At 32.3% G+C, this 19,748-nt stretch overlaps 1 protein-coding gene across 1 annotated transcript in view; it reads left to right on the top strand.

Annotated features, from left to right (window-relative positions):
• Positions 1–19,748, top strand: part of LOC132699254 (calbindin-32) — a 369,234-nt gene that overhangs the window by 332,427 nt on the left and 17,059 nt on the right. Inside the window, exons 10-11 of the mRNA XM_060665886.1 lie at positions 8,500–8,555; positions 16,838–16,883. Of these exons, the coding sequence (XP_060521869.1) occupies positions 8,500–8,555; positions 16,838–16,883 (102 nt within the window). The remainder of the gene's footprint in view (positions 1–8,499; positions 8,556–16,837; positions 16,884–19,748) is intronic.

Below are 19,748 nucleotides of genomic sequence, written 5' to 3'. Positions count from 1 at the left end.
TCTAATGCACCGTTATAAGCGAATATCTTTGGAATCCAGGTTATGTTAACTTAACTTCTAAAACATATTTTAGGCATACAATATTCAAAATTTACATATTTTTATCAAATATTAAATTAATTTTATATTGTATTTTCCATATGTCTATAATTTTCAATAATGCATTTAATATATAACTGGTAGCATTAATTGAATAATTACATTTAAAATTTATTGTTGCAATTCAAAAACTTCCGTGGTGTTTTTTTGTATACCATTTCCTTTCTAGAGCCCAGCTAAAAGAAGTCTAGTGGGTTTAAATCCGGGCTCCTTGCTGGCCATAAGATGGTGTCATTTTACTCAATCCAGGGTCTAAAATTTCCATTTAAAAATTCAAAAATCAATACTTCGATGATTTCACACCATCTCGTGCCCAAATTAAATTGGGATGATTTATTTCAGGAATTGTATTCCAAATGAGAGGCTCAATATTATTTGAACAGAGGTGGCTTTTACTTGATGAAAATCCATTTATTAAGAACTAAAGGTTTAGATTTTCACGAAATTATATATTTTTACATGACAATTGTTTCGACAACACCCTGTCTTTATCAAATGGAATATTTTCAAACTACCTGCTACTATATATACCGAAAAATGACCATAAAACGTTAATTAAAGTTGCTGTGAGAATTTAAGTTCAATAAAGGAGAGGTATTTAAATTTAATTGATCGTTAAGCAGTACTTTTGAATGTCTCATTTTCTTAATCTCCATGGTTTCCAATAAACTTAATTTTCTACTTTTTGTGGCTATATGAAAAATATCAAAATTGTCGTGAAAAATGTGGTTTTCTGTGTTTAAGTATGTAGCATAATTAGAATCTAGACTATTGTTTTTAAATCCTCTTTAATGTTTGTTAATGCGTTTCTTGAAGGATCTACCTGTTTTTCCAATATAAATTTTAGGACAAGATCCGCATTTCAACCTTAAATTTTTTAATTTATCATAAACCTTCACACACGGACACAGTCATACATAACAGCTCAAATCACCCTTATACACACAAAATGGCTGTATTTTGGCACTCTTTTATAGACAGACTTCTTAATAAGCCACTCTCAACCAAAAATTACAACAAAGAACTTAATATCATTAAACAAATTGCACTGAACAACGGCTACAATCCGTCCATTATAGATAAAATTATAAATAAAAAAAAATCCAGATAACAATAAACTCTATTTATCCGAAACCTAATACAAAACACTAACAATTTAAAACAACTACATACGTAGGAGAACCTAGTGAAAAAGTTTCAAAACATTTGTCAAAATGTGCCTTAAAAATAGCTTGCAGAACTAACAACACAATAGGGAAATATTTGAAAAACAATAAAACGAAATGTCCAAAATTCCAAAAATCAGGTGTCTACAGGTTCAAATGCGGATCTTGTCCTAAAATTTATATTGAACAAACAGGTAGATCCTTCAAGAAACGCATTAACGAACATAAAAGAGCGTTTAAAAACAATTATCTAGATTCTAATTATGTTATATACTTAAACACAGCAAAACACATTTCTGACGACAATTTTGATATTTTACATACAGCCACAAAAAGTAAAAAATTAAATTTGTTGGAAGCCATGGAGATTAACAAAATGAGACATTCAAAAGTATTGCTTAACGATCAATTATATTTAAATACCTCTCCATTATTGAACTTAAATTCTCACAACAACATTAATTAAGGTTTTATGGTCATTTTTCGGTATATATAGACCAGGTAGTTTGTAAATATTACATTTGATAAAGATACGGTGTTGTCGAAACAATTGTCATGTCAAATATATAATTTCGTGAAAATCTGGAACTTTTATTTCTTATTTATTTTGATAAATGGATTTTTCATGTTTTTAGAAATTAACAACTGGAGATAGCATTTTGATTCCTCTTATGAGAATTTTATTTCGTCTCTCTGTCTGTAATTGAGTGACAATTCAAAAAACACAAAAAATTTTAAGACCATTTTACTGGAAAAAATTTTTGTATTGAAACTATAGATTTCGAGATAAGGTATAGGCCACTTTTAAACCGACTACCCGGTACATGGTATTAAGTAACCATTTTTTTATTAAACATTATACAAAAAAAAAACATTTTACAGAAATGAGATTAGTTGATATTTATCGTCATTTTTTCCAAATATATGTTGAAAATTCCTGGTATCATAAACGGTATTTTGTCATGGACCGATGGAAGATGTTCAGAGATTTACAATTTGTCAAAAAATCTTAAAAACATCCGAAATGATATGGTAATCTCATGTAATGTCAACTAAGCATAATTATTAGAAACGGACTGCAATAGAAATCAAAAATAATTTTCTTTCGCAAATATTTCACTGAAATGAACCCGAACAAAATTAAATGTATTTGAAAAAATAGAATCTATGCTAGATTAATCAAAAGTCCAATCAGACTGAGCTTTTATTGGAAAAATTTATAAGCTCCCAAAAATTTGTAACAATAAAAACTTTTGAGTAATTATTTAGTCCCAAATTTTCAAAGATTTTTTGACACTATGACGGATCATCATGAAAAATGAAAAAATTAGAAAAAAATTGCAAATGCAAGAAGAAGGCTAAAAATTAATCGTATTAAATTAAATAAAATTCTGACCAGGGATGTCGATAGAGTACACTAGTGCCTGAATGACGTTAAAAATCGCCGTAGTAACGAAATTAAATTCATTTCAGCCAATTGAGGATAAAACGACTGCAGCTCCCTCTCGCTCTATGCCCTGAGAATAATTCATCAAACTCGATGGCCGGAGTAACCGGCAGGCTTTTAAGCCCTGGTAATTCTAAAAGTAGATAAGTTTTTAACCTCCGGGTTAACAGAATTTGCGTCCGTTCTAAAGTATTAGAATTTTTTTAAAAATTGGCAATTGATGAATGAAAAAATGCAAAATTTTAGAGTCCCAAATAAAATAAACTTTTAAAATGAGCCAGTTGTAAACTGAAGAGGAGTTCTGGTATGTACAGTCCGACACACGATTAACAGTCACCACTGTAACGCTTTATAACGTTTTTATCTGCTCGTAGGCATTTTGGTCTATAAATCAAAGAGGTAAAGGACAATTGACGAACGAGTGTTTAATAAACCAGTGATTTAAAAAGTTTACCAAACAATGCATACTATACTATTTTTCAAAACAACACGAACCCGCACGGAAATGTCCGAAGTGGCTCGGATCCGTGGGACAGGAAACTCACGTGGTAAAGTGACGCTGTTGTGCACGCTAGATTGGTGTATAATATGGTATTATATGAGTATATGAGTAGAAAATTACTATTGTTATTATTTTATTATTACTGCACCGCTAATAAATCATCAATATGAGTGTCAAAATAAGGAAAATTTTTACAGCCTCTGAATTTTGAAAGATATTCTAGATAACTGGCCTTCTTGAGCATGTCTATTGAGCACTTTAAATTCTCGAAAGGCGTTTTGATCCTTTGCCGACTTGTTTTCTTTTATTTCGTTTTTTGCTTAATTATCGATTTAACAATTAGACTGATAAATCGTTAAATTATGCAAAGCCGAGCGACCAGTGTATATTCTATAGAAGTGTATGAATTTGTTGCTCCCGGGATTATAGAAACCTTAAAATAAAGAGTTCTGGACATTGGTTCTGAGAAAAACAGCCACCAATTACCAGAAATGTCTCCATGCAAATGTACGGCAAATCTGTAAATTAATAACTTTACTTAAGTTAACAACGACTTTCTTTATAAAAAGCACACAGTTAGTAATTTGCACAAAAGATCTAACTTGTTGAGAAGTCGTTTTCTACGTTCATGTTCTATATTAATGTTAAATAAATCATGCCCTACTTATAAAATAATTAAGACCTAATTTTACGAGGAGCGATAAAATTCTTTTTTCTACTCCCGTCTGTAAAATACCTAATTACGCACCGATCTAGCGTGCGGGAAGCGTCGCTTTACTACGTCAGTTTCGTTTCCCGCGAATCCGAGGCACTTCGGACATTTCCGGAATTTTACCGCACGGGTTTGGGAGCAATCGGATGTTTTCGGAGATATTTCCTACACTTTGAATTTTGACGTTTGTCACTTCTGACAGTCATGTCAGTTAATGTATTCGTGTTTTGCGAAAATGTACCCAAAAACTAACGGTCTTAGAAAAAGGATAGTATGTTGGTGAACTTTTTAAGTCATTCGTTTATTAAACGCTCGCTCCGCTCGTACCCATTAAACACGTGACTCAAAGGTCCATTCCCACACTTATTGCACAATATACTGTTAAAGCTGTACTATCACAATTTGGCTCGTAAAACTTCAAGCAGTTTTTTTTTTGTATGTGTCTTCAAAATAAAGTTCATACTGACTAAAAAAACTCTTGTAGTACATATCTTTTTATGCTAATCGGTGGTACTTTTTTAGTGCTGTAATAACTAGCATTATCATAAACTATTACGTTTTTTGAAAAGAGAGAGTTTTTTACACAATTTTCAAAAAAATCGCTTGTTATGTCCTGAAGCTTATATAGTATATTTAATATTTTTTGCTGAAAGAGGCAAAGAGTTTGGCAACACAACTTCCCTGTGAATCGATTCTACATTATCATCTCTAAATATTTTCATTATGCCTTTGCCACATGGTTCCTTCGTTCCATGCCCTCTAACATTTTTAACATTCCTTGGCACAAATTTTGCATTAAAAAAATATACTACTATCGGATTTTTTATTTTGTCCGATACCAAAGATACAAATATATGACGCTTTTTCTTTTGTTCTTCAACATAACAAAAAATGGTTTATTGTTCGGTTTATTGAGGGTAGAAGTCATGACCATTTATCGTGTGCTGGACTATACAGTATTTAGGAATTTGGAAGAATTCAAGAAAGGTGTACAGGGTGACCCGTCTAAGAGGGGCAAGGTGTATGCCTCGAAACATACGCAGGTTACAAAAGAAATTAAATACAAAAGTTGGTTATATTATCGTCACTTTTTTATATAAGGTACTATTGTATTTTTGGATAGTCCTTTCAAAGACAAATTCATGAGTATGGGTGTGTGATGCACCGTTTCGAACGTTTCGCTTTTGAAACTTCTATTATTTTACCAAAATAATGCTTTTCTTTACGCAATGATCAAATTTAAAATATTTTCTTAAAATGATACTTTTCCCAATTTTCTCAAATGAGACACCCTATATATTATTGGACTTTCGAATAGCCACTGTAATAGCAATTTCTATTCTATAATATAGTCTCTGACTTACCGTTTTGGCTTAATTGGAAGATGAAATAAAGAACTGGATATAAGATTTAAATTATTAAGATATGAAACTGGGAATAAGCTCCTTATCAACTTATTCACAACCGTTTTAGAGAATTATTAAGAAGTCATAAACAGACGCTTTGCACAATGTTGCCAAATTTTGCAGATTACTTATTTCTACGTTTAAATATCTACGAGAAATGAATGCAAAAAATTAACACTAACTACTAATCCATATTACTTACGAGTAAAATTAATGATATTAGTTTTTCAATATGTCCGAATACAAGAAGAATAATAAAAATATAAGAATAATAAGAATAAGTAGTATATGCTATTTGTAAATGTTTCTATATGGCATTTTGGCAAATTCTGATCTGATTCTGATCGCTAATAAGTTCGAAACGGTGCATCACAGACCCAAACTCATATATATCGTTGAATTTGTCTTTGAAAGGACAATTCAAAAATGCAATAAAATGTAGGTGAATTAACTTTGTTTTATCACCATATAGATATAAAAAAGTAACGATTACAAAAATAAAAAATAGAGATCATCTTAATAGAAACAACTTTTGTAATTAAACAGGCCGCCATGTACAGATCATAGAAATATAATTAGTAGATATCAGTGGGTAAAATCAAGTTATTGTATTTTCAGGCACCCCTCGTATCTCTATGAGATAATTTATCAAAAATGTGAAACTGTCGCTTATATAACATTTCCTTTCTATTCCGCCTCCAGAATTGGTATACAGAGCCAGTAGAGATTTTCATAGTCATAAAGCTGCTTCGGAATTTTTAATATCCTGTATAAAAAAATACCAGCACATCATTTTTTCCATCATTTTCATAAACTGCGTCATCAAACGAAAATACCAAAAGAACGGAAACAACCTGCGTAAAGTCGATCTAAAAATAACTACTTTTGTTTTTGTTTGTTGCCATAAACGTAATTTACTAATAGTCTATGGTCACAACTAGTAGATTGCACATTCGATTTTCTAAAATTGGCATTTATTCGCTTATTTCGAAGAAAATGTGCACAGATATAAATAAATATCACGCCAATAAAAAATAGAGAAAGAAACAATATCTTTATTGAGCACCATTAATGAAAAAAAAATTGTATATTCGATTACAGAGTGATCCAAAAAATGTCGCGCTAAAACATCAATATAATTTCCATAAAAACAGAGTTAGATCTTTTAATAAAAACCCCACACATGAGTAATATCTAACAAAAACAACAATTAATCTAAAGTGTTGTGGGAATGCGAAAATATACTTTGTGGAAGAAAAAGGCAAAAGGTTAAAATAAATAAAATTGAGAGAGATGATGATGAAATCTAATGTTCACTATAGTAGAATTGGCAGGAAATATGCCATCTAGAACAATTCCTCCATCAATCGATCGATCGTGTTTGTACGAGACGAATATTGCCGAAGAAATCCCCCAGATAATATAAGGAGTGAAATCAGGCGACTGATCAAATATCAGCAGTATTTAAATATTTAATTAGTACTTGTTTCCGTGATCAGTACTTTCCTGCCTGTCTCAAGATTGGTATATTCAATCTTATATACAAAAGAGGAGACAAAACTAAAATTCTTAACTATCGTCCCATCACGCTATTATCAGGATTTTCAAAAATAATTGAAAAAATAATAAAAATGCAATTGAACAGTGAACTTTCCAAACAAAAGTAATATAGTATCAAATCGTCAGTGTTTACGATATATTAGATTCGAAACAGCCTAGTATATCCGTACTTTTGGTTCTCTTCAAAGCAATGGATATAGTTTCTCACTATAGACTTTGGGATAAAATGAAATATTGTTGGTTTCGAAGATGCATTTACCATCTAATAAAAAGCTATCTCGCTAAGAAAATTCAGTACGTTGATGTAGAAGGGTCTATCAGCAGTGCGGGGATGGTTACCTGTGGTATACCGCAGGGCGCTGTCCTTGGGCCGCTGTTATTCTCTATTCATACAAATGATTTAATGACAAAAATAATAAATTTTGCAGACGACACTGCAATAGTCTATGAGGCAAATACCTGGAACAATTTCAAAGAATGCGTAGAGAGCAATTCATTTTGAATTTTGATAAAATTCGATACTTACCTTAATTTTTCAAAGGAACTCCCACAAGCTATTGTAATACTACTAATACTAATACAAAACTTCTGGATTCCTCCTGCATCGGTTGTTGTTGAATCGAAGTTACTGACATTTCGCCAATCATCTTGTTGACTTCTTCAGAGCTTAACTAAAACTGTCAGTTTTTTGAAAAAGTCAACAGGATGATTGGCGAAACGTCAGCAAGTTCGACTCAACAACAAGCGATGCAGGAGGAATTTCGATATTTATGATGAAATAATCGAAATTGAAATAATTATTGACCGTCATCTCAAATGCGACTTACCAATACAAAATGACGTTAAAAATATCAGGGCTACTTTGCCGCGTTTTAGATACCTGAGAGACTTGCTAACCCTGTCACAACATAAAAGTCTATTTGCACTTGTCCAGTCACACTTACGGAATTCTTGCTTGGGCTGGAATTGTCGAATGTCATTTAAGCAACCGTAGAGATAAAATAATATTGCGGGAGATCAGACTACTAGACATGCTACAGCTTTACTGAGGGATCTATACAAAAACAGATTTTATGAAAGTCAGAGGCACGCAACTACTAGACTAGTTGCCATGCTTCCGGATTATATTTTTGTTATAAATACATTTAAAAAATTGAAGATAGTTGTTGAGAGCTGGATACTCGGTAGGGGCAGAAAAACTTTTAAAGGTCTGACCAACTTAAAATATTTATGATTACTATGCGCTTCTGTTTAACGTGCGTATCTGTTAATCTTGAGTACATCTCAATCTTTATTTGCTTCAGATATTTAAACCGTTTAAATTATGGTGTATTTTGATGATTTTTTTTTACTTTTTATGCTATTTAAATTTTAGGCGCAAACATACTGATTTTGTATAAACCGGATGTCTTTCATGAAAATGATTTTTAAATGTTTATTTGTGTTGGTTTGTATTTAACGTATATAAATAGACATTATTATTATTAGTGCTTAATTTAAAGAAAACTGAGTAAGCTCCGAAAACTTTTTGCAATGCATATGAAAAATATGCACAAACTGCATTTCAAAGGAGACGAATGCCATTTAACACATTTTTTTGTTTACAGCTTCAAGTTTTCGACGCAAACAAGGACGGCCGTTTGCAGCTTTCCGAAATGGCAAAGTAGGTGAACGTAAAATTTATATTGCGGACTTAAGGTAACTTAAGTGCGCCTCCTTTACTTTCTTACACCTCCGTGACTACGTTATTTACATTTCGCTGCGACGAATTCCCACCTCTCATGAATTCCTATTTTATTTTGGTCGTTCGGCGTCGTAAAGAACGCAATTTGGAATGGACTTAAGGCGGTTTCAACAGTTTAATTTCAAATATGAAACAATCAAAGCTTTTTGTAATAGAGATGTACAAATTACCAAGAAGAAAATGTTGATCTCTAAATAGAAAACAAGAAAAAAATCTTTTAGAAAGAAATATTTGCAAAATTAAGCTAGACGAGACTATCTTAACACGTGGATAATGGCGTTAGGGGAAGATGAATAAAAAATGATTTAATATGAAATTTAATAACTATTTTTAATAAAATTAAAACCACACATTTATTTATTACAAAAAATTCTAACTCAGTCATATCATTCAGTCTATTCTGTGTTTGTAATTTGCTGCCTTTTTGCCATGAAGGAATCTAAATTAGTTTGCATTTTCCTTTTGCGTTGTGTTAGAAATCGTTGATCAGTGGATAAAGCATCTATAACACCCCCTCTTGCTCTATCATATCATTTGTAACATTTTCAACAAATTGTTTCATACTGTGGTCAAACTACTTTTAACAAACGTCATCGAAAGTTCTTTTTACTCTCCTTCGAAATCGATATTATCAATATTTCTATTTTCTTTTTGCTCAGTTAACTTGAACTCATCATTAGAGACTAGCTGCTTGAACTATGTCTTCGACGTCTTTCACATTTACCTGTTTGTTGCGCCAATTCCACTATCGCCAGAGTGTTCCATGTCTTCGCTCTTACATCTGACCAAATGTTCTTCCATACTCCTTTCAAAGATCTTTCTGTTCCAAGAAAAGTTTATGTTGTCTACAACATCCACGATATTGAAGTTTTTCCAAAATTCTCTTATTGATTGCTTCTCTTCTCCGTCTCTTTTTCCAAGCATCTGCCGGAAGTAATAAGTCTTAAAATTGGAGATAAGGCCTTGGTCCATTGATTGGATCAAGGCAGTTGTCAGGCGGCAAACAACCACTTGGAATGTATGTTGTTAAATCTGATAAATTTGTTGTCAGGCTTGGAACATTATCAGTAAATAGTAGTGCTCTTTGTCCGAGTTTATTAATATCGCAATATCGTCCAACGTACGGACACAAATGTTCAGTGAACCAGATCTGATTTTTTCGTTAGACTCCCAAATATGACTTTTATCGCTCTTGGGATTTTGAAGAAGTAAACTAGTAGCGGTTTTTTTTTGCAGCTTTAAATTCTAGTGCTCATTTCTTTTCACTGGATAAAAATGTCCGTTCTTGCATTGTCTTCCAAAACAGACCTGTTTCATCAACTTTAAAAACCAGTTCTGGAGGATAGTTTCCTTATTCAAAGTTTTTGCACTTGCTGCTTCTCCTCCAATTTTTATGTTATGAAGATTATTTCGACGTTTGAATCTGTTAAACAATCTTCGACTAGCAACGAAAGTTTCACTGTATCACTTGCTTCAGCCTGAATTCTCCAGGCTTTTTTAATTATTATTGATTCCCTTACTGGCATATTGCTTTCAATTTCGTCTTCAATTCTTTTAAAGACAGTCCTTTTTCCATTTCCTCTACTATACAATTTCTATAACGAGTAATTCTAGTTGCAGAGCTTGCCGTTTCTTTATTCTTAAAAATTATCCTTATTGTTGAAATGATCTAATTCAATGGAGCATTAATTTGAGATTGACGTTCACGAGACTCTAGTCTCCAAATCCCTCGCATTTTAGTTTCCAGTGAAATGCCTTCTCTGGTTGCTTTAATTCTTGTTTTTCATTATCACTCATGATAAATACTAAAGATCATAATATTTGTAACTGTATTAATTGTTATGGTATTATATAAATTTGTACTTACAATAATGTCAAGAAATTATGTCTTGTTGTATTTAAGAACCCCTTAAAAAAACAATTAATTGCGATCAGTATGATCGTTACGGATAGCTACAACGTACTTTAAAACACCTAAAGCTTTCGTTGTACGTTAGTTTTGGTTAATAAATAGTAATTAATGAAACATTCGCTAACCATTTTTGGCTGGTTCAACTAAAAATTAATATTATCCGATACAGCGGAAATGCAAAAAATGCGGAGGGGTAAAGTATCGGTGAATGATGGAAAAGTGTGAAGAATGAAAATGAAAATATGATACGTTTAGCTGGCACGAGACCTTTTCCATGATGAAAAAGCCGGATGTGACATGGAGGAGGATGATCCAGATATAACTAGAGATGAGGTTGGGCGCACCATCATTTTACAGCATTACAGTAGAACCGTTGGTCTGTACAAGGTTCATGCTGAAATATTAAAAGTAACAGCTAAAGATGATAGGGCTGAACCGATTCTCTTAACCACACTTTGCCACACCATATACAAAACGGAAAAAATACGATCCGATTGGTTGAAGACAACATTCCAACCTATACAATAGAAGGCTAATAAATAATTTTTCAAAGAAACTTCCACAAGCTACTTTTATACTTTTTATAAAACTTTTGGATTCCTCCTGCGTCGGTTTTTGTTGAGTCGAACTAGCTAATGTTTCGCCAATCATCCTGTTGGCTTCTTCAGAGTTTGAGTGCAACTGGCTAGCATTTTATTCTGTACCTGCTTTTATATTAGCTGAGGTGGGCGGAGGTAAATAAGAGGTACAAACACTGTCTCGGATGACTGATTCGCATATTGGTGACAGGTAGATACCCAAGTCGCGGTTCAGATTGTGCGGTTGTTTATAGATTTCTATAGATTCTCGGATTTTTCGTTGGTAGAAGAATTGATTACATGCGAAAATTTTAGTTTTATGGAATAAAATTTTATGACCGGTTTCGTGATTGTGTTCGGCAACTGCTGAGTAGCACGTAATCAATTCTTCTACCAACGAAAAATCCGAGAGTCTATAGAAATCTATGAACAACTGAACAATCTTAACCGCGACTCAGGTCGGTGTTTATGCCCCTGATTTAGCTCCGCCCCCCTCAAACAATATAAAAGCAGGTACAGAGTAAAATGCTAGCCAGTTTCAATCAAGCTCTGAAGAAGCCAACAGGATGATGGGCGAAACGTTAGCTAGTTCGACTTAACAAAAACCGACCCTGGAGGAATCTAGAAGTTTTATAAAAAGTATTAAGGCTAATAAGACATTTCTCGGGGTAATTCGCAATAGAATTTATGATATTCAATTTGGCTTTGGAAATGGTGTTGGTGTGCGTGTTTTATCGATTTTCTTAAAGTTTTTGACAATGTTGTCTACCTCAAACTAATAGAAATCAACATTGCTCAGAATACATACCGAATAAATCAAACAAGAGAGGCATCAGTCAAGGTTGCATACCTTTGTTAAATATAGACTCCGAAGAAATAATTACACCCACGAATTGAAATAAAATCCAAGATTGAGCAGGCTCGACGAAAAGTTACAAGCATTGCAAAACTGTTAAACAGATCTAACTTTAACTCACAGCTTAAGGTATGAATGATTTCCTGTTGTGCTATATGATTGAATATCTTTGACCCAAAGACTATCAAAGGCCGAAGTTCTCAACAATGTAAATCAGAGTAGTGAGCTGCTGTTTTCAATATTATAAAATGGAAAGTTTCATATTTGGGACATGTCATGAGAGGCGGTAGGTTCAAGTTGTTAAAATTAATTATCGTAGGCAAGAGACCGGCCGGAAGATGACAAAATTCATGACTGAAAGACCTTTGCATACGGTTTGGTTGCGCACCTGCCTACATTTTCAGAGTCATTTTTATCGCCGACCTCCAAAGGGAGCCAATGTGAAGAGAAGAAGGTGATAGAGTGTACTCGCTCTAAATGGAAATAGTTCCAGTAATGCAGCAATATTGATCTTGTGTTGTTTTTGTAGTAATGGGCATTCTTTCATTTGTTTTACAAGTTAATACTAATGGCAGATAGGTCGAATAAGACATTGTTTCATATTTTTGGAGGTATATAAATTAATATATTACTAGTTCCTTTATTACACAGCCCAAAAACGGCAAACAATTTTCAAAGAAACTTCTGCAGACTGAAACAGTTGCAGTCAAGGAGGAATCCAGAAGTTTTGTAAAAAGTATAACGGCAAACATATGCAGAAAATTTATTAAGAAATTCTTTACGAATTTCCGAATTCTGCGTCAAATTTTACACATAATTCATATAGCATACTCTATATCCTGTATCATTGATTTGCCATGTTTCGTATCTAATTGTACATTTTAAATCATCTAAATTTGATGGTTTCTCCTTATAAACTTTTGATTTTAACTAACCACAGACGAAAAAATCCAGTGGTGTAAAATGTGGATATCCTGCAAAACTGTTAAAGTAGGAATGAAGTCATTTTTAAAAATTGTAAATATCGGGCTACAGTAAAATTTTGATTGAAGAAATAAGGATCAATACCCAGAATTTTGTTTATTTACTGTACCATTTAAACAAAACGTGAAAAGACGATGAAGTAATGGATTCGAGTTGCACGTTTTCATCATAATTTCCTAAAAATGTCGCCCGCGGTCCGTGTATGAATAATACTTTTCTTCTTTTGATGCACTTAAAGCTGTTAGTTCGCATCATTATTTACTTTTTAGACCAGGTATTCTCCCTCAATTTCTTCTCCCTGTGGATCTTGTATTGGGTCATTTTAGATATTTCGCGTTAAACAAATTAATACTTCTTCTTAAGTTCCATACCCAATGAAAATTAAAATTTATTACAATTTAGACGCGTCATCTTCACTTTCTTTACTGAGAGAAATATAATTGTCACAACTTAAGAAAGTTACTGGTACTTTTACATGAATTATGCGTGAAATTTGACACAGAATTCGAAAATGGATTTAATAAAATTGTATTCTATTTAAAAACAAAAAGGAACTTGATATCAACATATACTTTTTGACATACCCTGTACATTTCCTGTTCAACTATGACGTTTGCCAGAATTTTTCTGGAAATCCAGTACCTGATTTTAAAATGTATTTGTTCATGGAGTTGACATGGTTGAATAATATCAAAATTATTGTCATGTTTTATTCAAAGTGTCGATCACAACGTGCATAAATAAGTAGAAATACGAATTAATTGAGCGTATTATCTAGAGATAAAAAATAAATAGATGTTTGGCAACTTTAAAACGAAAATCGAAGCCAAAATTTGGGAAACGTTAGTTTTCTACGTTTTTACCGCAAGCGAGCAATTTTCGCGACATATTGACACTTCGTTCCGAAATCACTAAATAAAATTCTCGACTTTCCGAAATTCCCATCTACCGTTACAATACCGTACAAATCGATAACTAATAATACGTAAAGCCCAATTCGTATTGTGATGGTCGAAATTAAATTCTGTACAAAATTGCACGACGCTGTTGCTTGGAAATGCTATAAAATTCAAGGGATGGCCCGTCCCATAAAAACGTTGGAGTATATAGAGTGGAATTCTTTATTACTCTTCCATAACGCATAATAATGAACGGATAGTAATAATTATGAGAAACTAGAGCGTTCAAACCATCATAGTATATTATCTAATAAGTTTGATGAACGCTATTTTAATCACGAGGTTCGTTTGGCAGCCTTCATTAAACAGGGGACTGAAGAAGTTTTTCTATGGCCATTAGTTTTGTAGTAGATTTTTGCAAAACAATACGAATACATTCACTGGCATGAGCGTCAAAATCTACCGAAATCATCCTATCGCTGTGACTAAAGCACCGTCCGAGGTGGCACGCGAATGTGGGTAATAATAATAGTAATAAAAATCAACTCAATTTCACATCATATTACAAATACATTACATATAAATAATATGCCAAACACAAAGGAAATCGCCGTTAATAAAGGAAATTTTCAATTAGAGACATTGTATTAATTTGACTGTATTTAAAGCTTACAGAAAAAAAATCAATGAGTAAGTATATATAAAAAGGTATATATAAAAAGGTGCGTTCAGTATATTGAAGAAGTCGGCGCCCAATTTGAAGAATTTAATTAAAATATTTCAATATAACTTATGTTATATTTTGTATTCTAATATTTACTGTTGTAACGAACACGCATAGTAGGCCCACCTGGACGTACCATTGTAGGCCCTGACCGCTGTGTCAGTACTGACGCGAGTGTCAGGCGGCAACGAGTTGATACAGAGATCTTACCGCGTGTAACCGTTTAAATTCTGTTTTCATCCCAACAAACTGTTCCTACCCACTTTTATAGTAATAAATACCGCTTGCTTGAGTGCGGGTTGTTACTCTAAGTAAGCGAGTCTAACGCTGTGTTTTGTTTATTAGGATAATTTTGTTTTAAAAATAACCAAAAATAATAAAATTATATAATAAATATATATAAACTATATTTCCGCCTTTTCTCATCACAGATAAGAACAAATCAATATGGTTAATTTTTGGGGGCAATTTTTCAGACTGTAGCCAACTATGATTGCTATATAAAACAAGAGAGTTGTATTCATTTATAAAAAAAAGGAAAACGGTATGAAAAATCTGAGTACGCCACCGCATTCACCTTAAAACAATGCCCCAATAGTGTTTTGGTTGGTGAATTTTTCATAAATAAAAATGTTATGGGCAATTTCCAAAAGGGTCGAAAATTGAACAACGCCCTATATCACAGTTGGTAGTGAAGATATCGGCCATGCGGTTTTAACCATTAAATGATTTTCAAAAATCGAACTCTTAACATATTAGTTGATTTGGCTATATCCAGTTTAGAAATCGGGTTTTCCTGTTAAAACGCTCCAATTACGTCCACGCTTTACAGTTAAAATGCTTTTAGTTTTGAACACCCGTTTACAACTCTCTTTAAATTGCATTTCCTGAAGGTACTAGGAGTCCTCTTTTGAACCACGAAAATATTGTCTAGTTGACCATTACAAACTAACCTAAAGATAATTAGTATAGTTTGAAACGACTTTAATTCCATAACAAATTTAATTTATTTTGCAAATAATCAAATTGTCCAGACCAATCAAGGACCTCGTCAACTTGTAAACCTATTAATTTAGTGCTCTTTACAATATTCATATTTTCTTTACCCATCCTTATGCTTAGTGGTATTTGAGAGAATTTAGTTCTAAATACAATTAGTAATTAATAAATATAAAAGATAATTATTTCTGCATCTCCCTTTCTATAGAGCGGTTAACAGCTGTTTTGAGGTGGTTTGAAAAAATGCCATTTTTAAAGGATTCAATAATCAACATCAACATCAACATCAACATCAACAACAATTTACTAACATATGGAATATAAGTTTTTATTATACTGGCTGGAATCTGGTATTTTATTGAAAAAGACCTTCTTTTCTCGGTTCTTTAATCAATCAGGCACAACGTTCAATATATATTTATTGAAATGATTTTAAATTTCATTTGTATAGTAATTTATTCCAATGTCACCGTTGAAACTGTTTCTACCAAAAATCTCATTGCATATTGACCACATGCATTTGGTTTTATTGCAAGAAAGCTGAAACAGAATATCAAGTTTTCATTTTTGCATTTTTTTAATCTCATCGTTATCTTTATATGATTTTACGCCACTACCGTTTTTGTAGGAAAGCATCCATTTAAACTAGGTTTAGAACAAATTCATAAAATAGTTCAAATATTGAACTGAGGTGGTTTTACTTGATGAAAATCCATTTATCAAAATTAATAAGAATTAAAAATTCAGATTTTCACGGTGTTGTCGAAACCATTGTCATGTAAAAATATATAATTTCGTGAAAATCTAAACTTTTAGTTCTTATTTATTTTTTTAAATAGTTCAAATCTTGATTGGCACCATCCGTCATAACTACCTACGTCCTCCCACTTTTGATCTTTTAGGCAGTTCATAAAGGTTTCTATATTTTCTTCTGAGAAAATTATTTAAAAATGACGTTTAAAATTCTCTAAGGTTAATTGATTTTTCGGGCAGTGTGATCCGAAATAAAGCATCAAATACGTGTTTCTCTCTTCACGTTGTCAATACAGCTTGCTGTATGTAGATGAATGATAAGGGAAAGAAAAGGCAACGGAGCTTTTGATTTGATTGATTTGATTTTGATATCCCTTGATCAATCCATCATTAGAAATGTTAGGGTGAGAAATACAAAAATAAATTTCGAATAAACTGCTTTCCCACTTCTGAAAATTCTTAGAAATTGCTAGATTACTAATTCATTTTCTTCTAGATTGCTTCCCGTTAAGGAAAATTTCCTTTGCCGACAAGTCTTCAAGGTGAGTGATTTTCAGCAATAGTTCCACCATTATACTCTCTTTAGGCAACTGTGACTGAGTAGTTTTCCGATCCTGTCGCCACTGTCACACTCGTATCACAATTTTGAAAATCAGTTAACGGCAAAAAAAAATTATCCAAATAGTTAATCATTGAAACCGAATTTTTGAATTTTTTTCTCCGTTCGAAATAATTAATTTCAATTTATTTTTAGCATTGAGAAATATTTGTATTCAGTATTTTTAATATTCAATTTTAAACACAAAATATTTTCTCGCAATAAAAACTCTAAAAAGTTTAAACCTATTACACTACTTCTGTCTGTGGCCTATGCACATTATATCGCACTTAGTTTAAAAAGAGTAACATTTAAATAACTCATTTAAGCGGCCTAAACTGTGGTCTGATGCTGGATCGTTATCTGCGACCTTTGCCCTGATTCCATTTCCATTCCATTCCATTTCCATAGCAAAAAACTTTTTTTTAATGGAAAATATCAAATGAAAAACTCTGAACCCTGAAACAGGAGCAGATATCCATATGCATATTTTTACACTACCCTGTATGAATTCCTTCAAGACTCCGATCATATTTTACAATAAAATTAAACTAATTTAAAAAGCTTTTCCGTGTTCAATAAAAGTTTATAGAGATGTAATTTAGAAACGGGATTCTGTATGTCCCATCCCTATGTCCAACCGTTTTTGAAATATTTGACATTGAAAAAAAAATGTGCCAAAACTAACCGATTTCGAAAATAGTCCACATTCACATTCTCAAAAAAAAAGTCCAAGCTACTCTAATTATGACCTTGCGGCATTGAACAACCAACATGGCCGCTGACAGATCGACAATAAGTTTGGATGGAGTATTTTATCAAAATAAGCTTAGATCTCGTTCAATTTTCTGGGAAAACCAGTTAAGAGGCTCAATTTTTTTTCAAGGTTAAATTTCAAAAACGGTTTGATATAGGTATATGATAGAAGTATAAATATTTTAAAAAGAATTACACATCTCGCTTGCCTTAACCCAAAAATAAGTCCTGTATATACATAGTTCATATAAAATGAATTAATTTCTTTTTAATATTTCTAATATCGACTTTTATTTGTCGATATTGAATTTTCAGTCAGTAATACTCTTTCAATACCTCGCCTACCACTGCTTTTTGCTCTTTTTTGAAAATTCCTTTATTTATTTTATAAAATTCCGCAATTCAAGCTTGAACAAGGCTGAAGCCTCACTAATAAATAAAATTGCTTATTCCTGTTTTTTTTTTTAAGTTTTAAGCAGTAACGCCTTTACAAACCTGTTAAAAATTTCAGATCAAATCGGTTCTCATTTTTTCAAATTTCATAAACTCGATTTTGCACGTCTCTGGTTTTGGTAATTTTCATTACAATTTATTCCCTAACGCAGTTTAGACGGGATCTGTTATTGTTTAGTTCTACATTTAAAATAAAAACGAAACTTCACAACATGGCCATCGTCGTGGTCAATATATCAGCGACGTGCAAAAAAAGATTTAGGAAATTCCAAAAAATGAGAAACACTTTCATTTGATATTTTTAACTGCTTTCTGAGGGCTGCTGTTTGAAAAATAATAAAACATGTTAATTCTCAATTAAAACTCCGTTTTACATTTTTTTAGCCACATTAAATAATCATATTTTGTTAGCCTAAATAAGTGCCCCGCTTCAGAAACTCCCTTTTGCACGCCGCTGACCTGATGCAGGGTGATTCATAAATATGTGGGAAACCTACCTGAAATCTTTTTAAAAGGGACACCCTGTAGATTATTCCAGTAATAGATACTCCATTTTATACTCAATGTAGGGTTGTTGTGCCAACAATTATTGAACTGAGGTGGCTTTTACTTGATGAAAATCCATTTATGGAAATAAATAAGAACTAAACGTTCAGATTTTCACGAAATTATATATTTTCACATGACAATTGTTTCGACAACAACGTGTCTTTATCAAATGTCATCATGTCATCATTTGATAAAGACACGATGTTGTCGAAACAATTGTCATGTGAAAATATATAATTTCGTGAAAATCTGAACTTCGAGTTCCCATTTATTTTGATGCCAACAATTTTATAAGTGGTACACTCATTTGTCGTATACTTGCCTTGAAGTTTATTCTAATCGTTTATACAGGGTGAGTCAAAATTAAAAATATTAATTTTGGATGAAAAACTTAAATGGAACTCCCTGTATATTATACAACCATTAATTAGTCTAAATAAAGGTCTTTCAATTCAATTAAGCATTTTCTATACCTAACTGTAACCTAACGTGTATATTTGTATATTTGAAAATAAAAAAGAGTTTCTTTTACTGTCATCTATAACTTTTATATTAAAATTTTTATCTAAAACAAATAATAAACGTGATATATTACTGTGACACTCTATTTGGACGCGCTGTATTGTCAAAATTATATTCTATGCTGGTATGTGAGCAGGGCAATTCAAATTCAAGATACTTCCCAACTTATTTGAGTTCCTTCTTTGTTTCTTTTTTTAAATTATTATTTAAAATGCTCCATTGTTTTTTTTACACTTATTTACACAAGATCCAACACTTTATGAACGTTTGTACCAGAAGTGTTATGGAAATCAGGCTATGGAATGGGACAAGAAAAGCCCGGGACCGCACACTTTTTGAACGAGCACAAAGCATTGAAGTTGTCAGACCACGGTTTACGAATATTTCGACCGAACTAACCCGACAAAAACTAAATCCTAATTCTAAACAGTCTCTGAAATTTGCTGCACGGCTTTATCTGTCTGTCTTTGTGGCAATTCTATTAGGAAGGGATTGAAGTAAGTAACCCCCATCTTATTTTCTGACTGTT

The sequence above is a fragment of the Cylas formicarius genome, unplaced genomic scaffold (genome assembly GCF_029955315.1).
Source record: "Cylas formicarius isolate icCylForm1 unplaced genomic scaffold, icCylForm1.1 PGA_scaffold_10__41_contigs__length_53128322, whole genome shotgun sequence".
NCBI classification, from domain to species: domain Eukaryota; kingdom Metazoa; phylum Arthropoda; class Insecta; order Coleoptera; family Brentidae; genus Cylas; species Cylas formicarius.
Note: the sequence above shows the minus strand (reverse complement) of the source record. Positions and strands in the feature narration are given on the sequence as shown.